Source organism: Nyctereutes procyonoides, unplaced genomic scaffold (genome assembly GCF_905146905.1).
Source record: "Nyctereutes procyonoides isolate TBG_1078 unplaced genomic scaffold, NYPRO_anot_genome, whole genome shotgun sequence".
In the NCBI taxonomy this organism is placed as follows: Eukaryota; Metazoa; Chordata; class Mammalia; order Carnivora; family Canidae; genus Nyctereutes; species Nyctereutes procyonoides.
Genome location: NW_026575131.1, coordinates 40,199,404 through 40,226,032, shown reverse-complemented (window position 1 = coordinate 40,226,032; position 26,629 = coordinate 40,199,404). Strand labels below are relative to the sequence as shown.

At 53.6% G+C, this 26,629-nt stretch overlaps 3 protein-coding genes across 28 annotated transcripts in view; all 3 read right to left on the bottom strand.

Annotated features, from left to right (window-relative positions):
- QRICH1 (glutamine rich 1) overlaps nucleotides 1-3,236 on the bottom strand; it is a 52,623-nt gene extending 49,387 nt beyond the window's left edge. The window contains exons 1-2 of one of the 3 annotated variants that reach the window (XM_055342952.1): nucleotides 2,331-2,691; nucleotides 1,550-1,609 (exon numbers count right to left, since the gene is read on the bottom strand). The gene's annotated coding sequence lies outside the window, so the exon portion shown is untranslated. Of the gene's footprint in view, nucleotides 1-1,549; nucleotides 1,610-2,330; nucleotides 2,692-3,062 lie in introns of those variants that run through there. The other 2 variants (XM_055342953.1, XM_055342951.1) reach the window with 2 other exon arrangements.
- Nucleotides 3,237-4,441: 1,205 nt separating this feature from the next.
- On the bottom strand, nucleotides 4,442-11,403 carry QARS1 (glutaminyl-tRNA synthetase 1). 2 transcript variants are annotated; one of them, XM_055344872.1, is made up of 24 exons: nucleotides 11,265-11,403; nucleotides 10,959-11,106; nucleotides 10,469-10,578; nucleotides 10,238-10,313; nucleotides 9,731-9,795; nucleotides 9,102-9,155; nucleotides 8,915-8,975; nucleotides 8,470-8,572; nucleotides 8,299-8,404; nucleotides 8,041-8,127; nucleotides 7,520-7,619; nucleotides 7,330-7,408; nucleotides 7,140-7,248; nucleotides 6,911-7,041; nucleotides 6,732-6,824; nucleotides 6,482-6,619; nucleotides 6,306-6,393; nucleotides 6,073-6,216; nucleotides 5,866-5,970; nucleotides 5,588-5,680; nucleotides 5,342-5,469; nucleotides 5,182-5,248; nucleotides 4,980-5,105; nucleotides 4,442-4,581 (listed from the first exon to the last, which is right to left on the bottom strand). In XM_055344872.1, exons 1-24 carry the CDS (start codon nucleotides 11,379-11,381, stop codon nucleotides 4,531-4,533), a joined length of 2,379 nt encoding a protein of 792 aa, XP_055200847.1. In that variant the 5' UTR covers nucleotides 11,382-11,403; the 3' UTR covers nucleotides 4,442-4,530. The 2 variants fall into 2 exon arrangements, with proteins under 2 accessions (XP_055200847.1, XP_055200848.1); XM_055344873.1 differs by having other exon boundaries at nucleotides 8,299-8,384; nucleotides 8,501-8,572.
- A 3,641-nt stretch (nucleotides 11,404-15,044) lies between these two features.
- On the bottom strand, nucleotides 15,045-26,584 carry USP19 (ubiquitin specific peptidase 19). Of its 23 annotated transcripts, none has more exons than XM_055343856.1 (27): nucleotides 26,404-26,582; nucleotides 24,660-24,919; nucleotides 24,374-24,409; nucleotides 24,075-24,203; nucleotides 23,855-23,988; nucleotides 23,479-23,778; nucleotides 23,141-23,363; nucleotides 22,860-23,016; nucleotides 22,676-22,747; nucleotides 22,442-22,557; nucleotides 22,119-22,339; nucleotides 21,838-22,033; nucleotides 21,620-21,753; nucleotides 21,353-21,511; nucleotides 21,158-21,268; nucleotides 20,566-20,676; nucleotides 20,384-20,485; nucleotides 19,499-19,639; nucleotides 19,288-19,406; nucleotides 18,897-19,034; nucleotides 18,484-18,797; nucleotides 18,269-18,379; nucleotides 17,965-18,181; nucleotides 17,729-17,881; nucleotides 17,471-17,631; nucleotides 17,211-17,389; nucleotides 15,045-15,529 (listed from the first exon to the last, which is right to left on the bottom strand). In XM_055343856.1, exons 2-27 carry the CDS (start codon nucleotides 24,781-24,783, stop codon nucleotides 15,413-15,415), a joined length of 3,975 nt encoding a protein of 1,324 aa, XP_055199831.1. In that variant the 5' UTR covers nucleotides 24,784-24,919; nucleotides 26,404-26,582; the 3' UTR covers nucleotides 15,045-15,412. The 23 variants fall into 23 exon arrangements, with proteins under 23 accessions (XP_055199831.1, XP_055199830.1, XP_055199833.1 ...); XM_055343855.1 differs by having other exon boundaries at nucleotides 23,479-23,781; nucleotides 26,404-26,581; XM_055343858.1 differs by having other exon boundaries at nucleotides 22,119-22,333; nucleotides 23,479-23,781; nucleotides 26,404-26,581.
- Between the last annotated feature and the right edge of the window lie 45 nt (nucleotides 26,585-26,629).

The following is a 26,629-nucleotide window of genomic DNA, read 5'->3' as shown; positions in this document are numbered from 1 at the left end:
ATATAGAAAGATACTCCTATCTATAAAAAATGTTCACAAAAAAAAATGTTTACAGTAGCATTGTTAATAATAGTCCCAAAGTGGAAGGAATCCAGGTGTCTATCAATAGTAGAAAGCAAAAGTAAATTATAGTATAAACATATAACTGAATACTATAAGGAAACTGGAATGAATGAACTATGATAACACATTACGTGGGTGAATTTAGCAATGCCTAGAGGAGGAAAACATAAATACAGAACAATTCTATTTACATAAAACTCAAAAGCAAACAAAACTATGTTGTTGAGGGATACAAGGGTGACAAAAGTAAAAGGTACATGATTGTCACAGAAGTCAGAATGGTAATTAGCACTAGTAGTTGAGAAACTAGGACCAGGAAGGGACCTATGAAGGGTGCTGGGATGCTGCCATTGTTCTACTTGAAGAGGTGGCAGTTACGCTGTGGTTCAATTTATAATTTTTCATTAAATTTTATACAGATCACCTGAATTTACAGATAGGTTAAAAAAAAAAAAAGCTTTCTGACACAGCTCACCAGCTCTACCATTTTGCTCTAGCCTCAAATGTGACACCAAAGGTTCATTCTCTTCCCCTTTTCAGCAAAGCAAAAGGTTAATCTATCATTTCTTCATGCAGCCACAATCGGAAATCACAATCCAGTGTGACAAATGAAGCATTTAGTCTGGAGAGAACTTAAAACATCTGGAACAAAATGCAGTGCAACCAAGTACAAAGTAATAGAACAGGTGTTCATGTAACACTTCATTCTGAGGCTGAGAAATAAAAGACCATTACAGATGAAGGGTGGCCATTTAAAAAGTAGACAAGAAGCATGGCACATGGAGGACAAACCACAACTGATTAAATCGAAAGACAGCATGCAAGCTTAAAGAAGAGATCCCTGATTCTGAACCTGTCATAATGGAAGACAGCTACAACTAATAAGCCCCTGACTTATTTTGGTTACCTTTTGGGAGCAATTCAAAGTTGTAAGAAACCTGAACCCCTATATGATCTTTTGTGTGAAATACCAACAACATAAACTAGAAAGGGGATGTGAAAAGCAAAGGTTCACGAAAAGGTACACAAATCATTCATCACAGAGGGCTGGAAGTAGGACATCTTCTAATAGGTAAATCTAAGTTAATGAGCTTAAAAAAAACATTATCTACAAACAATTTGAAAGGCAGATCTCAAACTTAATAGTTAAAAAAAAAAAAAAAGATATCCCAGAACAAGCAGGCCTAAAAGGTATATTAAAAATTTTAAGTGTATCTCAAACTTTACTGCTTCTTTTTGAACCATTTAAGGTCCTTAGAAAAGCTGGTGGGTTCCTCCTGCTAAAACCTGAAAGTTGCACTGACTTACATTTCAAGATAAAATTATTCAAGCAGCAAACTGGCTGGATTCAAAGATGCACATCTTCAATTTCCCAGCACTTAGTACTTTGTCAGCACCCAGGATGATTGGCAGGATTTGTAACGTTTCAGTATTACTAGGAAAAAGACTGCACACATATTTCAGCATATGAATGATTTTAACTCACCAGTCACCATGTTGCATGTATTTCTGCTGCTTGTCCTGAGTTCTTAAGACTTGTAACATTCTGAAGAAGATAGAACAAAGAAGTCCTTTCCATCCTCAGCCTCTTTTTAAATTTTAACTTCGTTCTTAAAATACAGTATTTTAAAAGAACGACCCCCATCATTAAATTTAGTTGCTAATTTAACCTCCTCTCAGCTTCTTTTTCCTTCAACTCAATTAAGCAAGACTGTACAACAGTCAGACGTCTTGTCTTAGACAAAAGTGCATATTTCTCTAGGACAAACCTAGAACTCCCCTAGCACCAGAACAACAAAAAACCTGAAAAGGATTGAAATTCTACATCAAAAGTGACTTCTGCAGTGATACATGAACAGATTTTTAAAATTTCTGTTGGGAAATTTTATAATTATAAAAGATGGCAAAAACACAGATTTCTCAGGTTACTTAATTTTGTTCTGGGCAACTTTCTGGCTGAACGACAGCGGGCCTTCCTTAGTCTAACAGAGTACACGTAAGCCCCTCCCACCCACACAGAAGAAAAGGCTGCATTTAAAGATGTGAAGTGGAATCTTAAAGCTCGGGTAGTTTCACCACCACAGAAAAGGATCCCCTTCCGGAGCGCACAGAGGTGACGTGTGGGAATTGCGCTTAAGGAAGAATTACTTCCCAATGACAAGAAAGCAGGTACTGCTGAAGAGCCTTCTAGGATTAACCTTCCCTCTCCAGCACAAAGCACCAGAACAAGGTGAGGACATTCGAGTGGGCTCGCTGCCCTCACAGACCTACAGGGCTCAGTTTCAGAAACAGGGCAGCACCGTCCCCACACACTGGCCTCAGGTCACTGCATTCTTCGAGAAGAACGAGCAATCTCGCCCGCCTCGCAGAGAAGCGGAGCCTCAAGTCAGACGGCAAAGCCGGTTGGTTTCTCCCCAGGCCTAGGCCGCAGCGGTCCGGGGACGTCACCAGAGCAGGAAGGGCCCAACCCACAATCTTCCTCACACTGCAAGCTGCCCGCCAGCTCGCCGCCGCTCCACGCAGCAGAGGTGTCCTGCGCGTCCTCGCGGCGGCGGCGCGGCCACCACCCAACAGCAGGGCGCGCGTCCCGAAGCCAGGGGTCGCGGGCGGGCGCGCGCCACAGAAAGCCGCTCTAGCCCAAGGGCCGCAGCTCCAAGAGCGGAGATATCTGAACCGGGAACGCGCACGTCGGCGGACACGCGCACCAAGAGGGCCGCACAGCGCGCGCGCGCCCGCGTATAAACAGGCCAGGCCGCGCGCGAGCACCAGTGCGCGTTCGCGCGCCGCGCCCACCCGAGTCCCCGACCTGCCTCTCCCCACCCCACAAGGGGCGGGAGCGCGCGAGCCCAGGGGCATTCTCCGTTCCGGAGCCGCCCCGAGGTCTCCTGGGCCCAGTGGCAGCGGCCCGCCCGCCCGCCCCCGCCCGCCGTTGTGTGGGGTGGGCCCGCTGTCTCAGGCCCGCAGGTTCGCCACATCCCTGCCCCCACTGCAGCCCTCACCCGGCGACGTCGTCGTCGTCGTCGCCGCCGCCGCCGCCGCCGCTCTACCCGCCGGCCCCGCCGCACCGCTTGGGGCCCCGGTTCCGCCGTCGCCGCTCCAAGACCGACAGGATTTTCCCCTCACAGCTCCCTGGGCGCCATCTTACATTCAACCCTCACAGCCAATGGGTGCCGAATGCCCCTCTCGCGATAACCGAAGCGTCGGATCCCGCGAGAGTTGAGGCTGCCTCCTGGCCAAACTTAAAGGGAACGCTTCTGCCGAGGCAAGAGGCTGGGCCTCGGGCTGCAGAAACAGCGAGAAAAGCCAGGAGTGTAGGACGGAGCGCCCCGCCCTCGAACGCCCCTCCATGCTGGGCGGAGCCAGGGCTGGAGATCTGCCGGGAGTTGGAGCCTGGGCGGGTTGGGGATCCAAGCTTGCTCTCTGGACCCACCTTCTGCAGCGTGCTTGGGCCTCCTTTAGTCGCGCAGCCCCACGTGGGGCGGGGCCCCTTCTCTTGCTTAAGGTAGCCCCCACAGCCCTTGACCTAGGCCCTGCGCCCCCGTATCATCGTCTCACTTGGGAAGCTCAGAGTCACTCTCTTGCAGGAGTCTTTAACGTTTGGGAACCCCCTCCTCAATCTGCTGTCGTCCTGATCCAGCTTTCCAGGACCCAGTCCACCTTAAAGCGGGCCTCTGGTAGCCTGGTGTTTGTATACAGGGAAAATGTGGAGGGTGTTAAAGCTGCAGGGACACTTGGACCTCAGTGGTAGCCAACACTGTCCCAGAGGGCAACCAGTCTGCTATAGGCTTTCTTAAAAGGGCCTTAGGGTCTTTGCACTTGTTCCTCCTGCCCTTGCAAACATCTCTTTGGTCCTTATGGGTTCCCTAAGGAATCACCGCCTGAGAGTAGTCTGAGGCACAGGCTTGGTCAGGAACTTCCTCCAGCCTTGCACAGGCTCCAGGGAGACCTCTTTTGCACAGTGCCTGGTCACCCTCTGTCTCCCCAACTAGATGGTCAACTGAGAAGGCCACTGCACAAGTCTTCCTCTTCTCATTGTGCCTGGCATGTAGTAAGCAATTAATGACTATTTGCTGAATGACTGGACTGAAACCATGTGTGTTTTCACCTGCCTAGGCACGCAGGCAGACACAAACCCTCCAGATCCTTCTAGCAAAAGGTTCCTAACAGTGGAAAAGCACCCAGAGATTGCTAGTCCCTCAGACCAGGTATAGAGGATTTTCAATCAGGCCCAGGTCCCTGCGCTTGAGTACTAAGAAGTGCATCAATGGTTTCAAAGCTGTCAGTACTGCTCTGTGTGCAGTGCACCTACTCCCTACCCCCAGCAAGTCTCTAAGGTCCTCAGGGGCTGGAAGTGCAAACAGAGAACACACGGACGCCAGAAGATTTAGCTGTTTTTTATTGACACGGAGTCTGGGGTATCCCTAGCCTCCAGAAGCATGAGGTAGGTCCATGGGGCTTCCTTACAGCTCACACCTTTCCTGGGTCCTCCTTAAGAGTGACAGTCCGGTTGAAGACAAGCTGGATGGCAGAGGGGGAAGAATTATCAAGCCAGAACCAGGCTAGGAGGACCAGACCTCACCAGACCCTACCCTCACCCCATTCCAGAGGAGCTGATATTTAGGACACTCGGGTTCTCAATAACTTTATGACTTTGGGTAGGGGACTAGATGGCTCTGGACCTCCACTTTATAGAGATTTTAACAACCACTATGCCTGACCCCTATACCTTGAGTAAGAAAAGCAGGGTCCAAAATTTTGTGCATGGATCTCTGAACCTGTTTCCTCATCAGTAAAATATGAACCCCATCTCAGGTGGTAAGGATTAACTAATGGAATGTTGGCAGAGCACTTAGCACAGTAAATGGCAGCCAGCACTGTCACTGTTGTGCAAAGGGCAGACAGGTAAATTCAAGCACCTGTCCCTGGCAGCTGTCTGGATCCAAGGAGAAGTAGCCAAGCCGCTCAAACTGGAACTTGTCAAAGGGCTTTGCCAGGGCCACAGAGCAGTCCACTAACGCTGCCTCCACCACTTGTAGCGATGCCTGTGGGCAAGGAATTCAGGTGGGCATCCACCCAGGGAGACCCACCACCCTCCACCTTACACCCCAATGAGCCTACCGGGTTCAGGTCACTTAAGAATCCACCAGGCACCTCAGCAGGATCCTCAGGGTTCTTGTGCTGAAATCTGCAGCCAGAAGGAAGATCAGACTCCAGCTAAGTAGCCATAGCAGGCAATGCCCATCTTGTATCTCCCTATATCCCAGCTCTGTTCACTCACAGTCGCTCATAAAGGCGAATCTCACAAGTCAGAGGCTGTGACACCCAGTGAATAAAGGCCTTGGGCTTTTCTGCAGCATCTGCCCGTCTACAGGTCACCTCCAGGCTCTCTACACAGCCACTGGGGCCCTGGAAGTCAAGGGGCCTACAATTAGACCTAGGGACCACTATTAGGACTGCAGGCTGCATGCACCCAGATCTTCCCCGCAGCAGGCATTGAAGGAGGAAGGCTACAGCCTGCTCTCACCTTGACAACATGCTGCAGCTCGATGACGTAGCCTGTATGCCTCAGGCCCACAGGCTGGCCCCACGCCAGGCGCTTATAGCCTGGCTCTGGCTCCTAGAGGTAGGAAGTGGTGTGGACACAAGACTGCATGGGCCAAACAGGTACAAGAGGCTTCTCCCCCACCCCCATGTCTGGCAGGCGCTGGTTCATCTGAAGTAGGAAGTAGGTGGACTGACAGAAGAGATGAGATCTCAGGACTGGGCTCAGCATCAAATAGGACCCTTCACACCCCCACTTACCTCTTTAAAGTCAGTCCTTTCAATGAAGATCATGGATCCAAAGGGAACCTGATGGAAGCCCTTGGTCTCATCAGCTGGGAAGTTGGGAACCTGGATGTCTAAGGACTATAGCAGGAGATAGTTGTCTGAGTTACACTAGGCACTGGGATCCCCATACCCAGACCTAAGTACACCCCCACAACATATCACACGTGGAGGCACACCTACCTTGGTAGCAGGAAAGTTGGTGATGATGACCTGTAATGGCTCCAGCACAGCCATGGCCCGTGGGGCTGTGTCATTCAGCACATCACGCACACAGGCTTCTAGCAGATGGGGTTCCATTGTGGTCTGTGCCACTGTCACACCCACCTATCATGAAAGATCAGCATCACTCACAGCCAAAACCACACACTGCTTTGCTCAGCCCTCACCTGCTCATCCAGCCCACTGGGTTATACCCGAGCACAGAAGTTGTTGATGGCCTCAGGCGGAAAGCCCCGCCGTCGTAAGGCTGTGAGTGTGAAGAGCCGTGGGTCGTCCCAGTCCCTGTAGGCAAGAAGGTGGTGAGAAAGCCTTTGGCAGTATACACCACTAGTTACTTCCAACCTTCAGCGAGGCAAACAATCACACCTACCGCACAGCACCAGCTGCCACAAGCTGGAGAATCTTCCTCTTAGACACAACAGCATAGTGAAGGTTGAGACGACCATACTCCCACTGAACAGGGCAATAGACATCCAATGCATTGCACAGCCAGAAGTAGGAAGAGCGTCTGGGATAGGAGGGTAGAGTCAGGTCTGGTCACCTCAGACCAGAGAGACACCACAGGAAGGGCTACTGGAATCCCACTGGCCCTACCCACCCCGTGGGCCCAGCTCCCTCACCGGGCCTGGAATTCCTTGGTGCAGAGTGAGTGGGTGATGTGCTCGATGGAGTCACAGAGGCAGTGTGTGTAGTCATAGGTGGGATAGATGCACCTGCAGGGCATAGGCAATGGGCCCCACCATCCAGACCCACCACCCCAGTCTACAACTCCACAGCCCCACCCCATGCTCACACCCACCAGGTGTCCCCTGTGCGATGGTGTGGTGTATACTTGACTCGATAGGCCACAGGGTCCATCTTGCCATCCTCCATCACCAGCTTCATCCGCAGTGTGGCCTCACCCTCCGCAAACTTGCCCTTGCGCATTGCCTGACAGGAGCAAGGGCTCAGGCTGCCTCTCAGCACAGGGGCATATCCTCCTTAGCACTCTGGCCCACCCAGATCCAAATGCCCCTCCAGAACCCCACCTCAAAGAGCAGCAGTGACTCCTCTATGGGACGGTCTCTCCAGGGTGAGGGCAATGAGTTATGCCCCTTGAGTTCCTCTCCTCGCTGGTGGCACACATAGGCCTGGCCCCTAAGTGGAAGAGGTGTGAGTACCCAGGATGGCTATGTCCTGGGCAGCCTACCTGGCTCTACAGGATGGCCCTGGCCTCACCTATGGATGAGCTCCACAGCCCAGGCATACAGCTGGTCAAAATAGTCAGAGGCATATGTAACCTTGTAAGGAGTGTAACCTGGGGCAGAAAAAAACAATATGAGTACCAGTTAGCGACACTCAGTGCAAGCCATAGCCCAAGAGGCCCGTTGACCCAGGTCTTTCTTCCCAGGCCTTGCCCAGCCCATACCCAGCCAGGTCACCATGTCACAGATGGCAGTGAAGAACTTTGCTTCCTCTTTCTCAGGATTGGTGTCATCAAAGCGCAGAAAACAGATCCCATTGTTGGCCTAGGAGAGTCACAGAATCTGTGAGCTCTCACATCATCAGCTCCCAGAGTCCAACTCACCAAACTCAGACATTCTCAGAGCTCTCCCATGTCAGAATTGAAAATGCCTTCAGAAATTTCACTCATCTTTCTATATCTAAATGCCTTTACACCAACTTCAAACATCCTCTTTCTAAGCCTGAGGGGTTGCACTGGGCATTTCACCAGAGTTGAACTCACTGCCTCACCTAGAGCTTTTTCCCAATGAGCCAAATGAATTCCTAGCCTCATATCACATATGTGATTCCCCTCCATGGCCTCTGGGCATGTGTCTGATCTGGGCACATAATAGGAGCAGCAGGAAAGGCAGGGACACCTTTTTTGGTATCCAGTCTTGGGAGTAACAAGGCATCACCCTGATTGTCACATCCCTACACACTCACCTTGGCATAGCCAAAGTTGAAATTGATGGCTTTGGCATGTCCTATGTGCAGGATTCCATTGGGTTCTGGCGGGAACCGGGTACGTACCTGAGATAAAGGAAATGGGAACAGGGGAATTAAACCAGAACTGACTCCCCTAAAGGAACAGATGCTCCTATGCAGGGAGGCCAGTGATAGGATAGATGGAGAAGTATGAAGGCAGCCCAGGCCCCCTGCCGTGTTGACAGCACTAACTTGCCTGACAGTACTTCCACACACCTGTCCTCCAGTGATCTCCAGGTGCTGCTTCAGTAGATCCATGGTATGTGGAGTGGTCACATAGCCTGGGGTCTTGTAGTTCTCACCTGCCAGGGCCAGAATAAGCCTGAGGACTAGGCTGCAGCCCAAGGCTCCCTACCCTGGCTGTAAGAGTTGCTATCAAGATCTTACCCTCCCCTGGGGTTTTGATTTGCCAGCTCACCAGGCTTGTGGAACTTAAGTGCCTCCCCTCGAAGCTGCTCAATCAGAGACAGGGTCTGGTCTGCAGCCTCACCTATGAAGAACAGACCAAGGAAAACTTATCCTCTGAATACACCTATCCCATCCAGCTCAGGGAGGTACCTCTTGGTACTACCGATATTCCGCAACTAGAAGAGAGCCAAGCAGGTCCCTCTTTCCCTAACCTCCGAGACAAGAGATACTGAACCAGACTCCTCAGTTTCCTCATGCTAGTCTCTAGGTAATGGGAACAAAGGAAACACCAAGAATTGCAGTTTGGCAGAAGGCAGGGTGATGAGTAAGCTAACGGCCTGAGGAGACTGGGCTATAAAAACCCATCAGGTGAAAAGCCCAGAAGTCAGGAAGCTGAATGTGGCAGGGACCTCAAGCCTCTCACCATTCTCCATCAGGTCCTTTGCTGTCCTCTGGTCTTTTTCTTCTGGCCGAGCTTTTGATACCTGAGAGAAGCCCAAAACTTGGGTCAGGGTCCTGCGATCACTGGGGTCAGATATTCCCTTCCCCAGTCTGAAGTCTCACCCCACCACACTTCATCCCCAGGGATACAGGACCATACTGAGCCCCACCTTGGGTTTCTTCTCCAGATCAGTCTCAGTCTTGGGACCCAGAAGGTGAAGAACCTGAGCAGAAACCAGAGTCAGGGCTGAGACAGGAGTGTTCTGTTTCAAGGAGCGCCTGATTGACGCCCCCTACCCACCTAAGGGCTTCCTGGCTTGCCTACCAACACTGCCTTGAAGAACCTACCTAGCCCATCCCACTTCTGCTCCTCACATGGTTCTACTGGCCTCAAAGTCTCTTTCCCCTCTGAGAGTCCAAAAGCTGGTAAGAAAACAGGTAACAAAAACTGCCACTTACAGAAAAGGACTGTGGGCTTAGCATCAAGATAACAAACTACCTCAGTCATCAGCCTTTTGTGATTCTATGCCATCATCTGAGATGAAAGCCATATCGTCTCTATTTACAAGATGAGGAAACTGAGGTTAAGAAGAAAGCAACTCACCCGAAAACAGGCATAATCCAGAGGCTCCAGCCTTTTACTACCCACCAAGGTGCTGCCCTCCATACTAGGCTCTGTTCTCCCTCGTCAAAATATGGACAGGGTGTCTTCCCCTCCTGCCCCCATTTATCCCTCAGTGGACTCTAGGCACTGTCCATGGCAGAATTTCTGCCTGCTTTACTTCAAGAAGTTACCTACCTGCATGTCCACTTCGTGCTTGATCATTTTGCCATCTGCCCACTTGAGCACAGCTCGAGCCTCTCCTAGAAACATGGGCACAAGGAGCTGCAGAAGAGCCAAGAAGGATACTTCCTACTCTTTCCCGAGAAAAAGTCCTGGCTGACCTCAAGAACCAGAGCCTGGGCCTAGCGAGACCACTTTAAAAATGCTCCTATTCTGACACCTGGGTGGCTGAGCGGTTGAGCGTCTTCCTTGAGCTCAGGGTATGATCCCAGGTTGGGGAATCGAGTCCCGCATTGAGCTCCCAGTGAGTACCCTGCTTCTCCGTCTTTCTATGTCTCTGCCTCTCTCTTCTGTATCTCTCATGAATCAATGAATGAATGAATATAAACAAATAAATAAATCTTTTTTTTTTTTTAATGCTTCTATTGCTCCTTCTCCTCCCTCTCTCACTTATGCCCTCCCCTAAAAGGCATGATCAGGGAGGGAGAACAACATAGACCTCTGCCCCCAGGCCCTCCTCACCCATCAGCAGTCCCATGTTGAAACGGTAACGCTCCTCCAGGAGCTGGGGACGGTGGCGATTTATGGCAGCCTCCACCTGCAGAAAGCCAAACCATGTGGTTCAGAAAAATTGTCCTTCAGAAATGCTCTAGGGACCCACACACTCACCCTGTCTTCCTGGGTGGAGAAGCTGAGCCACTCCTTTCCAGGGTCAGTAGTAAAGAGGTACCCAATGTCTAAGAAAAGACTCACAGCCTCCTCAATCTGCTCTGGGGTCACCATGACACCCACTCCACATTCCTGCTCAAAGTCCTCCGTGTTGATGGGGTCCAGGGGATGACTTCGCACATATTCAAGGGCAGCTAAGAAAGGAGAATCAATGAGTGGATTCTCAGCTCCAAGACAAGGCCCTAACCCTATGAAACCCCTGTCACAGTTTGGCCTCCTGAGAGGTTGACTGGACTCCTCAGAGGTTAAGCCTTACACCATCCTAGAGAAGCCTTGAGACAATAGGAAAGAATCCTGTTCCGAGAGAGGCTCTCCCTCAGACCTACACAGTTCCCCAGTCTCACCAGGGGAGGCCTCTCCACCCTTCATTGCCAGGACCTGGGTTTAGAGAAGAGTGCAGTAGGAGCATATGGAGAGACACTGGGGGACGGGGACTTGGCAGAAAGGGCAGATAGAGGTCTTGGCTGAAGAGAGGAGTTGGAGGTGGAAGTGGCAGGGCAGTCAGGGATCTTACCACTCAGCTGGAGCTCCGTGTGGATCTTCTTATTGGCTATGTAGCTCACAAGGAAAGAGAGACGCCGGGGATCCCTTAGTCGGGATGCCAAGCCATAGAGCAGGGTCCCGGTAGCTTTGTCAATGGTGGAGCCCAGAGTCTGCTGTGCCTGAGGTCCAAGGGGTCAGGAGAGAAGCCCCACGCCCAGTAAGAAAAGCGAGTCAGACAAAGTTGGTACATTGGGATCGGGATCAGACTCGGGATCGGGACCTAGCACCGCACTGGAGCACAGTCCGCAGCCAGGGCCAAGGGCAGAGGGACTCGCACCTGGGTTGCCGCCTCGCGCAGCTGCGCGCTCAGAGCCGTGTTCTTGAGCGTCTCCCTGGCCTTATGCTCGCTCAGGCCAAGGCCAGTGAAGAGTGACAGGGAGTCCAGAGCCGCCATTGTTGGGACACCGGAAACCGAAAGAAAACTTTGGGGCCAATCCGCACGTTGGTTTTAGGCCACTGACCAATAGAAGAGCGAAACCGCCAGGAAAGCCAATGGTGGCCTTCCTGGAAGGAAGGGGCGGGCTAGCCGGGCTCGTCGGCGCCATTTAAAGAACAGAGGCCGCCCAATCCGGCCTTTCCGGGCGCTTCACTTCCGTCTTCGTGCTTACGGTCTCTACAAGAAGCGCAGTGGTAGTGGGCGGCAGAACTTCAGGGGGTATTTGCCGCGGACTGAGGGAAGGTGTTCAGCATAGAAGCAGGAAACCTTCGGACCATGCCAGTTCTGTAACTGGGAGCAACTGCGAGTTCCTATTACGGTTCTGACGTCACAGCTTTGGAGTAGTCATGGAAACAGTTGAGAAAAACCAACCAACCAACCCTCCCTGAGCTCCGGGAAATCCGTTCAAGATTCCAGGGGAAATGCGGTCAAGACTCCAGCACACATAATGTGCCTAATGGCAGATAGAGGGGCTCCATAAGTCCAGTACTTTTCAGGCGCCCACCTAGACACACCTGGCCAGGAGACAGAGGGGTTTGGGCCAGGAAGGACCTCCGAGATGCTCGGTTATGATGTGGTTTAAAATCTGACACACTTACCCCTTCCCAAAGCATGCAAATGTCACAAAGACCACAAGCAAATTAGACCTAGAAATCCATCTGCAAATATTTGACAAGATATTTTATTGAAGTTGGGGTTTGGTGGGGCAGAGGAGATTCGGTCTTCATGATGAAGCCTATTGTGCTTGGGGAAATCTCCCCAGTCTCATTGGACTTTCAGGACCTGCTGAATATCGGGGTATAACAGAACAATCTGTATTCTTTGTGGAACTGGAGCTGCTGGGATGGTGAGGAGATCCCAAAATTCGGGATTTGAACTCAGGCTGTTTGAGGCTTTGGTGTCACTGATACTTGTGGACCTTCAAGAACTGGACAGAATACTGATTGCAATCCATTCACTTTGTGTCCTGCATATCCCACTAATGACCAAATTCCACATGATGACAACATCCAGGTTCTGCCCAGTGCCACACACTCATCGATATCTAAATCCGGTCCTGACTCTTGGTCCCCATGGCTCCAGCCTGATGTCCAGCCCAGGCAATGCCAGATGCAGGCACTGAGCGGGGGGGATGCAGTCCAGTGGTGCCATGGAGAGGCACCAAGCAGAGCCTCAGCCACATCACTCCTGTGCTGAGTCCACAGCTGCAGGTACCTAGCCCACAACAAAGGTACTTATGAGCATAGTGCCTGCCACATCCACTATCCCCTCTGTACTTGATGCCTCTGAAGGATTTATTACAGCACCATCACCACCTATAGATCTTGTGATGGCTCCCTCAATGAAGTCATAGCCTGCATCACCTTTTCTGGTTCTCTCATGGTGCCTACCCTGGGAATGCTGTGGCTCCATATCACAAGATGAGGCAGTAGCCCCACCAGTGTGGCAGGCTAGCCAGCCCTCTGGAGCCCTATGACTTGTACAGAATAGAACCTTTAAATTTTATGGCCCAGCCCAGGGGCTGGCTTGCTTATTACATGGGTCCTTGGCACTACTTCAAGGAAAATCAAGAAAAAGATGATCAAGGAGAAAACCAAGCACCTGTGGCATGGGAAGAGACTGGGCCCAGGGGCTGACAGGACAGAGACAGTAGAGGCCACAGTGCAGATGCCACAGAAAGGTTATATGGTTATATGGCAGACACAACAGCAGCAGGCTGTGGTCAGGGGCGGACAAAGGGCCTGGATTAATGCACCCAGTACAAGCAGACCACCAGGTGCTAGACATTTGGGGCTGTGCAGTAAACTTCCAGCACAATCCTGTTGCAGCCCATACCTAGAAGGCCCTCTTAACAGTATGCTAGCACCAGCATTCAGCTTGGCAATTTTACCATTTCTGCAGGTTCTCACACCCATCTCTCCAGGCTCCACTCCATAGCCAGCAACCCTACACTGCCCTTGTGCCATGTTCCCATAAGAAAAAGCCAACACTGGTCACAAGGGTAGCTTTCTGCAGGAGCTCCCTCTGCTCACTGCCCTCCCTAACTCCAACTGAGCTAAGGTGTACTAGCAGGGCCTACATGCTAAGCTTCTTGTAAGACTGGCCCCAGAGGCTTGGAGCAAGGATGGATCTACAGGGCTGCCAATATCCTGCACCATCTCTACCTACCTTCTACTCTTTCTGAGTTATCTAAATACTCACCTCATCAGTACTTCTGCTCCCCATCTCCTCTGGCTGGAGATACCCACCCTTACCCTCAAGCAACTGGACAGAGGAGGAGGCAGCATTATCCATAAAAAGAGGTGAGGAGAGCAGCCCCAGTGGCCCAGTGGTTTGGTGCTGCCTTCAGTCCAGGGTGTGATCCTGAAAACCTAAGATCGAGCCCCACATCGGGCTCCCTGCATGAAGCCTGTTTCTCCCTCTGCCTGTGTCTCTGCCTCTTTGTTTCTCATTAATAAATAAATAAATATCTTTTTTTTAAAGATTTTATTTATTTATTCACGATAGTCAGAGAGACAGAGAGGCAGAGACACAGACAGAGGGAGAAGCAGGCTCCATGCAGAGAGCCCAACGTGGGATTCGATCCCGGGTCTCCAGGATTGCGCCCCAGGCCAAAGGCAGGCGCCAAACGGCTGCGCCACCCAGGGATCCCCAATAAATAAAAATCTTAAAAAAAAAAAAGAGGTGAGGAAGGTTCTCATAAGATTTGCCCTTGCTATTGGATGCCTGGGTGGCTCAGCAGTTAGGTGCCTGCTTTTGGCTCAGGTCGTGATCTTGGGGTCCAGGATCAAGTAAGTCCTGCATCAGGCTTGCTGTAGGGAGCCTGCTTCTCCCTCTGCCTATGTCTATGTCTCTCTCTCTCTTCTGTGTCTCTCATGAATAAATAAATCTTAAAAAAAAAAAATTTTCCCTTGATATGTGTATGTGCAAGGTAACAGAGGCTCTGAGACTAGGACAAGACTGCAAACCCACGATGGGTGAACAGCCTGGGGCAAAGTCCAGGAGCCAACGTCTCAAAGACTAGAAGAAATGGCCTACCAGGACACTGCACCTTCCATTCCACACAATGGCAGCCAAGACGAGCTCTGGGCTTGCTGCCTGTCCTCTTTTTGGAGCAGGATCTTTCTCCCCAGAGCATTTCTTTCTGCTCTGTTCTCCACTAAGGGATCCAGATGGTGCTCAGACTACAGCAAGAAAGACCTGATACTAGGAAAGGAGAAAGACAGTACTCCAGTGCTTCCTGTTCGCCAGCAAGTCCTCCATGACCTGCTGTCTGGCTATCAGCCGCAGGCTACTCCAGTGCCTTTTACCCCAGCCTCTGAAGCCTCATGGGGTATGCATCCATTCTTTAGGTGTGAAGTATTGATAATGATGTCAAACATAGCTGCCTCCACGTGAGACCCAGAACTGGTGGGACCAAAGGACGGCAGGTAGGCCTCAGAAAGATGATGGCTTCGTGACCCACAGGGGCTGAGGTAGGATCCCACAATCTCTCCTCAGACCAGAGCACTTTCAGGGTCTTTAGCGTGCACGTGCACACACACACACGCGAACACACCCTCTAGATGATGGGAAAAGGTGTCCACAGCACCTGGTGCATCACACTCACTAGATCTGCTTATTTATCATTTATTTTTAAAATATATTTAAACAGCAGCAATCACTTCCAAAATGCAAAAAAAAAATTACAATTTTTAAGAATAAAATTATAACGTTTATGATGCGAGTCAGAAAGAATTGAAGGTACAACTGAGAATCAAATCACGCAGCACTGAGGGGTGGCTGGAGAAGCCAAGACCCATGGGTTGGGAGGGTCAAGCTGACAAGAGGGCCCAACCTGTGAGGTTCCCACCTCAATCATACCCCCAACCCAAAATGATGAAGCCAGTGTCCTCTGGGTTAGAGAAAGAGAAGCGGCAAAGAGCTGGCCCTTTTGTCAGGGATTCCCCAAACCCAGTCCCCACCCCACCCCACCAGCCAGGGACCTGCTAATCGACCTCCTCCATGTTGCTGTAGGTGGGGGCTGGGCGGTCCACAGAGGGGGCGAAGCGTTCAGGGGCTGTCCGCGTGGGGGCCACCTCGGGGGCCTGGCCAGGGCCTAGTCCCTGCAACAGAATATGAGGACAGGGGTTGGGGGCTGCCCGGTATGCTGCCTGGCATCCCGGGGGTGCTGGCTCAGAGTCCCGGCACCCAAGGGAGGGCCCCAAGGCAGGCGCGGACAGCAGCGGCGTTGAGACAGAGAGACAAGATTGGGCCTGAACAGTCTCACTTTATTAACACTTTAAATACAGGAAGCTGCTTGGGCAGGGCTAAGCCCCAGGCCAAGGATCAGAGCAGCAGGACAAACGGACAGACAGCTGGACAGATACCCACCCTAGGATGCTCTGCCCCTGCAGGAACCACATTCCCCACCCTCTTCCACCAGATGCACACACTGAGGCCCAAGCCCAGAGTTGGTCCCCACCACAGAGGCAGACATTGCCCAGTAGGCAGGCAGGTGGGCCAGCTCACAGCAGCTGCCTGCAGGTGAGCTCATCTCCAGGGACTCTGGGATACCAGAGGATAGAACACGTTGAGCACGAGGGCCACCAAAGCTGCCACGGTGCCCAGAACAAAGTACCGGAGACAGCCCTCATCTGGTGTGGTAGGGCCACGTGGTGGGGGGCCCACCCAGTCTTGGGGACCCCAGGGACCCAGGGGCACAGGCCCCTCGGGTACCGGTTCCTCCTCGGCCTCCAGCTCCTGCCAAATCCGGGAAGCCTACAGTGTGCGGAAACGGCCATCAGCACCTGGGGCAGGGGGTAGGGAGGGACCCAGTGTTCCCAAGACCCCTGGCCATGAAGTCCCACCCATGGTGACTGGCAATAACCCCTGACACAACCCAAGTCAAGCAGCTGGGAGGTGGGCAGATGGGAGCCAAGCGGGCGATTCTCAGGGTTGTCCAGACAGAGCACCAAGGCAGGCGAATCTTGACAGCATTTTGGCCCCATCAAGAAGCTTCCCAATTGACATGCAGCTTCCCACAGGGGTTGGCCAAAGGAGGGAGGAGATAGTTAGCTGGCCAGCTTTTTTTTTTTTTTGCCAGCTTTTTAACCCAGGCCTCCCACAGAGGAGCTCATAGAGGATAGAACTGCCAACCCGAGTAATCTGGCTCCCTCCCACCCATGTCCAGATAGACTGTGACCATCTTCTATCAGGATTCCTCTGCATCTGACCAGAAAGGGCTCAAGGGAGGAGCGGACAGCAAAGAAGAAACCAGTCAAGAGATACAGCTGTGCCCACCAACCAGAACTATGGCTCTCCACATCAGTAAGGGACAGAAGACCCCGAGGGCTCAGCAGGGACAGACGCTCACCTCAGAGAAGGTGGCGGCCACCCTAGCCCATGGCCAGCCTGGATAGGCCCTGTCCTAAGTGCACATCAGAAAAAGGAGTTATGACAAGTGAGGGTCTGTGGGCTGGCTGGCATGTGAGGAAGGTGCATGGGGAAGCAGGGAGAATGTAAGGTACAGTCTATCTATGACAACCTACCCAGTGAGATTCAAAGCAACTACTTAGCCTGTGCCAAGAGAATGCCTATATGTACGCCAACAGCAACGTGCTGGTGTGTGTGCACCTTTATAAGTGTCACTACAGCACGGGAATCCCTCTAGTTAGGACTCTGATGTAAGAGGATCACGAATCCCAAGACTCCAGGGACCTATGGCTGGAGGAGAAAAGGCTGTGCCCACCCCATCCCATCTGTGAGTTGAGCTCCCTAACCTGTGAAGCCTCTCCCATGCCTCACCTGGCTGGCAGCAGCCTCAGCTGCAGGGCCTAGGTCTGGGTGGTGCTCAGAGTGACCTGCCCTGGGGGGCCTCTCCACAGGAGAGTTTCGCCGACGGTAGAAGAGTACATAGGCATAACGCGTCACGACCTGGCTCTCGTCTACTGTTGTCACCGTGCTGTCATCAAACAAGCGCCAGCCTACAGCGAGGTGGGAAGAGTGTGAACATAACCTGCACCACCACCCCTACCACCTATCCTGCTGGCTGCGTGTGCCCTCACCCACGTCGCTGCGCTGGCTGCTGCGGTCATTGGGTAGACGCGCACAGGCAGTGTAGTGGCCGCCAATCATGCCTCCGTAGTGGTTGATGACAGCATACAGGTCGTAGCTAGGCAGCTGTTCCTCTTTCTGACCGATGCAGAACTTGCTCAGGTCCAGATTCCTGTGGTCCCAGCCACAGAAACGTGAGACAGTCAACAAGTACCCAGGATGCTATACCCGCCACGACCAGACCACAGGGACCAGGGCTCATGGCTCACCGAACGGGGAACTCCACCAAGTCATTGATCTTGTCACGCCAGATGAAACTCCGAAAGGAGAAGCGCTTGAGCTGAACAATAAGTACGTTAGGAAGGCGCCATAGCAACAGCTGCTTGGAGGCCTCTCGGTGTTGTTTACACTGTGGGCAGTACCTGGTAGAAGACCAGAGGTGGGGTCAAGGCCAGCAAATCTCCACTCTACCCAGCCCACTCCCTGCCTGCTGCCCTGTCCTCACCAAGCCTCCTCCGGTGCCAGCACCTCAGGCCGAGTGAAGAGGTTCAGGCACTGGTCCAGAGTGAAGTGGCCAGCACGGGCAGCCTCCCCAGCAGACCCTGGATCCTCAGCACATTCCAGCTCCTTGGAGGCTACCAACACAAACTCCTGTAGGCGCTCATTGTTTCGCCAAACTAGAGCCAGACTACAGTCCTCACCCAGCTCCAGGGGGGTGTCTCCTAGAAATGGGCAGGGAGAGGGGTCACGTAGCTGCGGGAGTGGCCAGCCCAGGCTACCCCGTGGCTCCCACCCATAGCCTCAGACACCTTTGTCCTCCAGCCGCTGCTCTCGGTTAGATGCATCAATTTTATAGATGAAGAACTGGGGTGTGTGGGCGTTCATGGCTTCACTTGGATGCTGATATCCGGGCACAGCAGCTGTGAAAAAACATAAAATCAGAGCTCTCCTACCTACTGGGACCAAAATAAGCTTCCCCCAACCTCCCCTACCCCAGCCGCAGAGCTTTTTAGCAGACTCTTACCTTCGGGCCGAGACACCCTCTCACCAGCAGGCAAGGAGCCAACTTCAACAGGCCCACTGGCCAGCACCTCAGAAGAAACGCCACTGGTGCTGGGCACAGGGCCCCGGTCAGGGGCCGCCCATGCCCGAGGGACCCCTGTGTCCCCCTCAGCCACAGGGGTCACCAACTGGAGCTCAGGCGGCTGAATCGGGTCCCTCTCACTGTCCCCAGCCTCCAGGGAGCTAGTGGAGAGCAACGTAGTGCAGCCAGGGCCCTGGGACTCCAAGGCCATGCGGCCAGGCTGGAAGGGTGGCTGGAATACACTCACAGAGTACCTGGCAACAGGCAGCAAGGCAAGTAAGAATCCTGACAAGCCTACCTGACATCTCTGCTCCCCCAACTACCCCACCCTAATCCAACCACTGGGCACTCACCGGGCATAGCCCTCTAGCAGCTGAGCAAGACGAGCATAAGTGAGACGTGAGGCAGGTACACTGACCAGAAATGGGTAGCCAATGTTCTCAGGGCGGCAGAGACCCTTGTGGTCAGGCCAGTGGGTTTTCTGGCAGAGCCTGGAGGGAAGGGGGAACTAAGAATAGGGCCAAGGCCTCACTTCTTATGACTCTCCACTGGGAGCTAGCCTCTGTCCTTAGGAACTGCATGTGCCAACCCTACCCCCCACCCCAACCCTTAAAAGTCAGACCCTAGCAGAGTAGAATGATAAGCAAGGGGTTTTAAATATGTGCCTTTATGTGGAGAGGAGGTAGGATGGCAAGTGAAACATGGACAGCAGGGTTTGGGAGGGGGAGACCACAGGGTCCTCACTGGTTGCAGTAGCCCACACGGTAGCACCGAGTACAGCGCTTCAGCTTCTCATCTTCTGACTGCTGCTTCCGCTGGCAGGCTGCACACTTGGAGATGGGGATGCTGGGCACCTGGGGGCGCTAGGGTGGGTTGTTTGGCTCAGCAAGGCCAGCTCCAGTGAACATGCCCCTGTTCCACAGGCCCCTGTGTCATCAGGTTGGTCCTCACTTACCTGCTGCACCTCTAGCACCACCAACCGTTCCTTAGCCAACTCTGGGGATAGCAGCTCAAAGCAGAGGAGTGTGTCAGATGGGGACACGGTGTCCAATGAGTGGGAGGGCAGGAACACACGGTGGAAACGATTCTTTATCACCTGGGGGCAGAGAACACACAGATCCTATGTGAGGACGAGCCCTTTCTCTAGCCCTGACTCAGGGCACAACGAGGAGGCTTGGCCCTGAACTTGGATCTGGGCAGCAGAGGGGAGATTGTGGCCTCAAAGCATCATATGCCTCTGCTGGCACCAGCTTCAGTGCCCAACAAAATAAGCAGCCGGCTGCATCAAAGAGTCTGAAAGCTGGGAGTGGGAAAGGTACCTACCAGACCAGCACTCCATACCTAAGGCCTCTACTCTATCAATCAGTGGGGCCCTGCTGAGACTGCAACATGGCTGTTATGGTGGGGCCATATCTGAGGAGGCTCCTTCCTACTTTTATCCCCAAAGACAGCACTTCTAGGCCAGAAGCTAGGAATCTTTGTGAAAGACTAGCACACAGATGTGGGATAATATGAGGGAGCAGCAGGATAGAGGGAGAACCACAGCTGCTAGAAAGCTCCAGCTCCTTGTATGAAGATGGAAAAGCAGCTGAGGGTCCCCACCAAAGGGGGAGTAAACCCTGACGATGGCAACCTGGAGAACTGAGGGCACTTTTGTTACACAACCCAAATGCCTGGCTTCAACCGTGCCTAAACCCCTAACACACCAGTGGGTTTTGTGGAGTCACATGTACATAGGTGTATAGGTATGAATTCAGACGTATGTGTTCACATGGGTTTGTGTTGAAAGCACGTATATATAGATCTGTGTGCCTAAGACTCTAGGGAAGGACAGATGTACCTCAGCCAGACGCAGGTTCTCAGGCTTCACGTGGACACTCTGAGAGAGGGAGTCCAACACTTCACTTGCGCTGGAGTTCTCCTTGCTGATGCTCACCAGAAACTGGTAACAAAAGTAGAGTCCATGGGGGAGGTGGACCAGGGTCTCTGGGATGCCCAGAAATAGGAGCCCACTTCTCTCACCTTGATAGGTTTGCTGTGGGGCTCCCGGGCAAAATAGAAGACGGGGAGAACCTTCTGCTTCTGTGGCAAGGGTACCGGCAGGTAGAGGAATGGGTCGAAAGTGATGGAGACCTGGGATACACAAGTGGCACCAGGTGGCTGCACAGGGAGTGAGGGACGGGATGCTTACACCCAGGGGGCCCAACCCAGGTACTCGGATGGCTCTAGGGCCTCAGTATTCTCAACTCTCAGGCTTGAGAATACTGTACAGACTAGGATGGCCACCAGGAGAGAATACTCCCTCTTTCTGGCAATTGAGGCCTTGCTCAGCCTCGCCACATATCAATTTGTCTCTCACCTGTACCCTAACTGTCTTTCCAATCTTACCCATACCCCGGCCCCACCAAATATGCTGGCTTTGAACCCAAACACCCCTTTTATCTCAGTTAGGAGAGCTATCCAGCCTGACCTCCGCAGCCCACAAAGAAGCTGAAGACCTCCCTGTCAGTCTCTTTGCTCAAACAACATCTTGAGATGTACATGCCCCCAACTACAAATTAACCAGGCTATCTAGACCAAGCTAGAGGCCTCTTTCCAGGGGAGCCCTTCACACCTTGGCACACACAGGGCACACCAGCTTCGACTTATACTGCCCCTGAAATAGGTCTACGATGAAAGAGTCATTCCGCATCTTATGCCGCTGCCATGCTTCTTCAGCCACCACCTGAGGAGCAGAGTGGTGAGGATCAAGGAGACCCAGGGACTGGGATATACATGAGATATGCCCACCTCTGCCCACAATCCTGACCTCATCAGGCCGCCCATCCGAGTCCACAGTCTCTGTGTAGGGCTTGTTCTGAATGCGATTCAGGTCTTCATGCAGCCCATCCAGCAAGAAAGCCATGAACTCCTGGGCATCATGCTGTGCATAGCCTGTGAACTGGCTGGCCTTGCTCGCCACAATGGCCTGGATACAGGGGCCAAGTGTGAGCACGGAGCCCCAACACCCACCACATACCCAGGTGGCTAGCCTTCCCCACCCTATCTAGCCAGGGTGGGAGTGGCCACAGGTCACCTTCAACTTGGAAGGCTGGAAGGCATGGTGAGTGCCCTTCCACAGCGCCCGGAGCAGCACAGCAAAGCCAATGGCCAGACGCCCACCAGTCCCCAATGGGTTGTTGTAGTTGATCTCAGTCTCAAAGGAGCGGTCTAGGGACAGCAGCCAAGTAGAAGTGTGAGCGGGGAAAGGCATCCCCTCTGCCCACAGCCCTTGGCTCCTGGTCCTGCTCTCACCGTGGAAGAAGTCACGGAGCTCCCGAGTGTTAGACAAAGACTGAATAACACTGTTCATGAAGCAAGTGTTGCCTAGGTTGACAAGGCCAGTGAAGCCTGGCAGACACACCTTCTTCTCTTCCTCCTCCTCTTCCTCCACACTGTCTCCACTCACTGGGCTATGGGGCATTGGAGGCACCATACATGTGGGCTTGGGCTGTAGGAGCAAGGAGGGGCATGAAATAGTAGCCCTGAGGCTCTCCAGCCTTTACCCTTGGCCCTCCCCACCCCAGGATTCTCACCGAGGCCAGGTGTGGCTCTGGCTTTGGGGCTACATGCTCCATGGGGGTACGGGCAGCCACACCATCCAACCCCGTGTCCTCAGACCGAGGCTTGGGTTTTTCCTTCTCCACAGCCCGAGCTTCCTCCTGTCCTGTGAGGGGGTGAGGGGTGCCTCCTGGTGGTGCTGAATCCAGAGGGGTTGGACCTGTCGGCACGGCAACCTTTGCACCACCCACTGCACCTTAAAAAGGGGGAATGAGGGGGCTGGTGGTTAGCAGCATGTGGCAGGGGTTGGGGGTCCGGGTTATGAAGGCTGGACAATGAAGGGAGCTCGTGTGCAGACCTCGTGCAGCTGGGGCCTCCAGGCCCCCCCAGCGCTGACTTTGCCGCTTACGGAGGCAGATGTCAATGCGAGAGGCAGTGAAGCAGAAGGTGCACTGCTCAGGTTCAATCAGGTTCCTGTGGGGAAAGGCTGAACTCAGGGACTTAGGTGAAGTAGGTGTCGGGCTAGCTGGGCCAGGGAGACTGAGCCCAGGGTGGGACAAGGCACAGTGCTTGGGGGCCGAGAACCACCCACCTGAGCTTCACCTGCCAACGGAAGAGGGTGTGGGGCCCACAGCCCGGGTGTAGTCTCAGGAAGTTTCCATCCCTGCAGAAGCAGACCAGGGAAAGGGCAGTAGGAAGGGTAGGGAAAAAGAGCATTAGATACACTGTCCTGCCTGAAGTGTACCCTCTGCCCCAGCTCCTGCCTACCCACCCACCTGGTCTGGAAGATAAGTGTGAAGTCCTGCTCGCGGAAAAGCACTCGAGAGGTGTCCCTGCGGATTTCTTTCACGTACACGTGCACCACCACGGAATCTGGCCCCTTCTCATATGAGTCATTCTTGACAAATGCCAGGTTCACCATGGATTCCGGCTCTACGTTGAGACCACAGCTCAGCACCACCCAGGACAGGTTCCAGCCCACTGCTGTTCTATTCCCTATCCACCCACCAACCTTGCAACCCAATCTAGGGCTCTGCCTGCCCACCCCTAGTCCCACCTTTACCATCCACCAAGGTTACAGCATCTGCTGCCACTGCCATCTCCTCTTTGGAACGGTCACCTTTCTCAGGGTCTCTGCTCCGGGCCATGGCTGGGGAGACTGGATCATTTCTGGGAGACACAGTCTTTTCTCCTGCCAAGAGTGCTAGATTCTCCTCTGAGCCCAAGAGGCAAGTCTGGGGGTTCAATGGTGGTACCCGGAGCTGTTCCTCAGCTTCAGCCTATTTGTGGCAAGATTGTGGGCAGGATCAGCTGCAGGTCTGGGAGGTGTCCCCCCACTGCTGACCATCTCCCAACTCTCCCCTCTCCCAGCTCCCACAGGTACCCCACTCTCACCTGGGTGGCTGTCTCAGCCAAGAAGGGGGGGGCATCACCCCGGGGTCCAGGCCCATCTCTGGACCCTTCCCCCTCTGGCCCTCTGCGGAGATGCACAGCCCTCTTGGCGCTGGGGCCTGCCTGGGCCCCGGGGCCAGCCCCTGCGCCTACCTCACCACGGCCCTGGGCCCGCTTCTGGTTCCGGGCCTCCTGTTTAGCCCGACGGGGCTCAGGGCCTGGCTCCAGAGCAATGGGAGATGGCTCCTGCCCATTCTCCTGGCACCGCAGCCCTGGTACCACCTCCTGGGTCCCTAGAGGTTTCTTCTATCAAAGATACAGCAGTCAGGCCCTGTCAACTACACTGGTTATCCCTACCCTACTCTGCTGTGGAACTTACCAGAAGAGAGGGCCATGTGAGCAGAGGCACCTTCTTGGGCAGTGCCAGCTGCAGGAGGCCACCTTTACGAGCTTGTACTTTGGTGCAAGAACTTTCTATTTCAGCGTAGAAAACACCACCCCACTGCCGACCACCTGGAGACAGAGTAGGGGCAGTGAGCTAGGGTGGGAAATATCAGAGGATTCAAATACACCACTGGGCTCAGGGCAGATGGACATACCTGGAAGCCGTACCACGCAGTCTGTGTCCGTGAAAGCAGCATCCACTTCCTCCAGCCGCAGGGGACCTGCTCCCACACGCAGCTTGACGATCACCTCATCTGCACTCTGCCTCCAATCAAGCAACAACTCTGTAGGAGTACCAATGAGACTATGAGGGTCTCCATAAGCTCCTGATGGAGATAAACAGGTGCCAGAGACCTAGCCCTAACAGAACTGCTCCAGATGAAGGCATTATAGCCCCAGTGTTTCCTCCCCACCCCCAGCACTCTAGCACCCAAAAGGCCTATTTATTACTCACCCTCTTTGGCCTGCTCCTCCTGAGAAGATGCCGACCCTGACAACAAAGAACCGGGAAATGATGATGGGGAGGTAGTCTCCAAGACCCTACCACTCCACCAAGCACCATCTTCAGGATCTCAGACAGGTACATAGACTTAAAGCTGAGACTCTACCAAGCCTGCTCTGAGTCCTTCTCTCAGTATCAGACCAAAACAGAAGGAACAGTAAAAATGTCATCTCTCAACCCCTAGTCTGCATGCTCAACAGGGTGGAGACCACAAGTACTGTGGGAATATCACAATCACCTCTCCTAGGATCTCCATCCTTGCTCTCCTGGTTTGCTCGATCCTTCTGCTTCTTCTTACTGGTGGCCTCCTCCAATCCTGGGGGACCCCTCCTTGGGCCTGTGGCGCTGGCCCCACCAGACATCTTGAGCCGCTTGGTCGACAGCCAGAGTGCCCCGGGGTCGGTAACGGCGTCTGGGTCAGGGCTACGGCGCTTTCTTCCTGGCCCAGCTATCTTGGCAACTCTTTGGGGCCAAATTCTCCAACAAGGAACCAACAGCCTAATGAAAAGGGACCAGTGATCACCACCAAGGCCCAATTTGCTCCTCAGTCACAGCCAGGGCTCAGCAACCCCAGAATATGACTAAGCCTATAGAACACTATCTCTCCATCACCTAATGTAGCCCTGGACACTCTCAGACTATTCTGAAGGAATAAACGATACAAGTAGCAACAACTTCTGGCAGAGACTCCTAAATGCCTGCCATACAGACCCACAAAGATAGGAGCCTGCCTTACTGAAGAGGCGCCAGGTCAAGGCAGCCATAGCCTGGAACCTGTCTCCTCAACCAATCTGGAGAGAAGCCATGGCTCCAGCCCACAGGGCTGGCACTCTGAGCAGGGTGCTCACTTTTCCTCACTCTCACTGGCTGCTTAGTCACCACCCAAGAAGTTGGAGGTGGAGGAGGAAGGCAGAAAGGAGAAGACGATCAAACAGCAAAGGGACCAGGCTCTGTGGCTCAAGACAGCCTCAGCCCAGGTGCTATCATTGCCCAGGCAAGGTCCTGATGTTAAGATGCTCCACCTGCCACCTGCCAACTCCCACCCTCCTCTGAATTTATTCCTATGCACGGTTTGGTTTTTCTTCCCACATCCCAGAAGACATTTTTCTCTCCAACTGCTATCCCAAGCAGAAAAGGGCCTGCAAAAGCTGGGGAGAAAAGAGTAGCTGTCACACTACCCTTTCAGCAGCAATCTTGCCCCAGAGCCAAGGCAGGACGAGCATCCAGTTTGAGAATGAAGCCGACATCATCCCCTTCTTTTCCAGGTCCACTCACTCATCAGCACTGGGCTAGAGACTTTCTATTCAGTTTCCCACAGACCCATCAGCAGATTCTGGACTGTTTTTCCATCCAAAATAAAGTTTTCAAAATTGAGACAACAGTGGGGATGAACTATGAATCCAGGACCCGTTGCACCCTCAAGCCTGGCCCGAGATGGTAGTAAATATTGACTACTTGTGTTCCCCAAGGTGTGTGTGTGGTGGAGGATTAGAGGGATGTTCTTCTATGGGGGACTAGGAGGTTGGATCTTTAATGACGACAGATCCATAGCTGGGGTGGGGGGCACCCTCCGCCTCTGCACCAGGCCTCAGCTTAAGGTCGCGTCCCTCCCACTTCTCCTGGGGATACCGAGACAAGAAAGGGGCTGTCTAGAGACCATTCCGACCTATCCTGCTGCGCGGGGTTACTGACTAGAGACCAGCGCCCCGGCAGGGCTGCGACTCAGCTCCAGCCTCCAAACCCTGGGCCCGCCACCACCTCCTCCAGGAAGCCGCCTTCGTTAGCCGCCAGCCCTCTCGGAGGCAGGAGGCCGACCCCGGGGGTAGAGTAACGGCCCCGCCTGCATCGGTGGGCCCGGCACGCCGCGGGGCTCGAGGGGTCGAGGCTGGCACGGCCCGTGACCTTGAACAGGCAGCCCGGGGCCCGCGTCGCGGCCTTCCCGGCTCCAGCCAGACAGGCCAGTGGCAGCCCGTCCCACTCACCGAGCGAGGCCGCCGCCGCCAGCCCTCTTAGGGCCCTGGCAACCCGCTCTCGGTTCCGGTTCCGGCGTCTGGTCGGTTCCGGTTCCGGCGCGCCCCTCCCCTGTCCCGTCGCCGCTGCCGCCGCCTCGGCCGCTTGTTTTGTTTCGACTTCTAGTTAAGGCCGCGGGTGGCGAAGCGCCTAGCTAGTGACGCACTTCCGGTGGGAGCGGGCACGCGGCGGCGGGCA

Bases quoted from the DNA above. Each gene is read 5' to 3' on its own strand.
- QARS1 (XM_055344872.1), bottom strand. From the start codon at position 11,381: ATGGCGGCTCTGGACTCCCTGTCACTCTTCACTGGCCTTGGCCTGAGC. The intron at 6,825-6,910 runs GTGGGTGTGAGC...TATGCCCTGCAG, and splicing joins CATCGCACAGGGGACACCTG to GTGCATCTATCCCACCTATG. The intron at 6,217-6,305 runs GTATAACCCAGT...CTTTCATGATAG, and splicing joins TCAACAACTTCTGTGCTCGG to GTGGGTGTGACAGTGGCACA.
- USP19 (XM_055343845.1), bottom strand. From the start codon at position 24,783: ATGTCTGGTGGGGCCAGCGCCACAGGCCCAAGGAGGGGTCCCCCAGGA. The intron at 24,204-24,373 runs GTGAGTAATAAA...GTACTCCTACAG, and splicing joins GGAGGAGCAGGCCAAAGAGG to AGTTGTTGCTTGATTGGAGG. The intron at 22,558-22,675 runs GTGGGTGGTTCT...CTTTCCCCACAG, and splicing joins CGTTGGCAGGTGAAGCTCAG to GAACCTGATTGAACCTGAGC.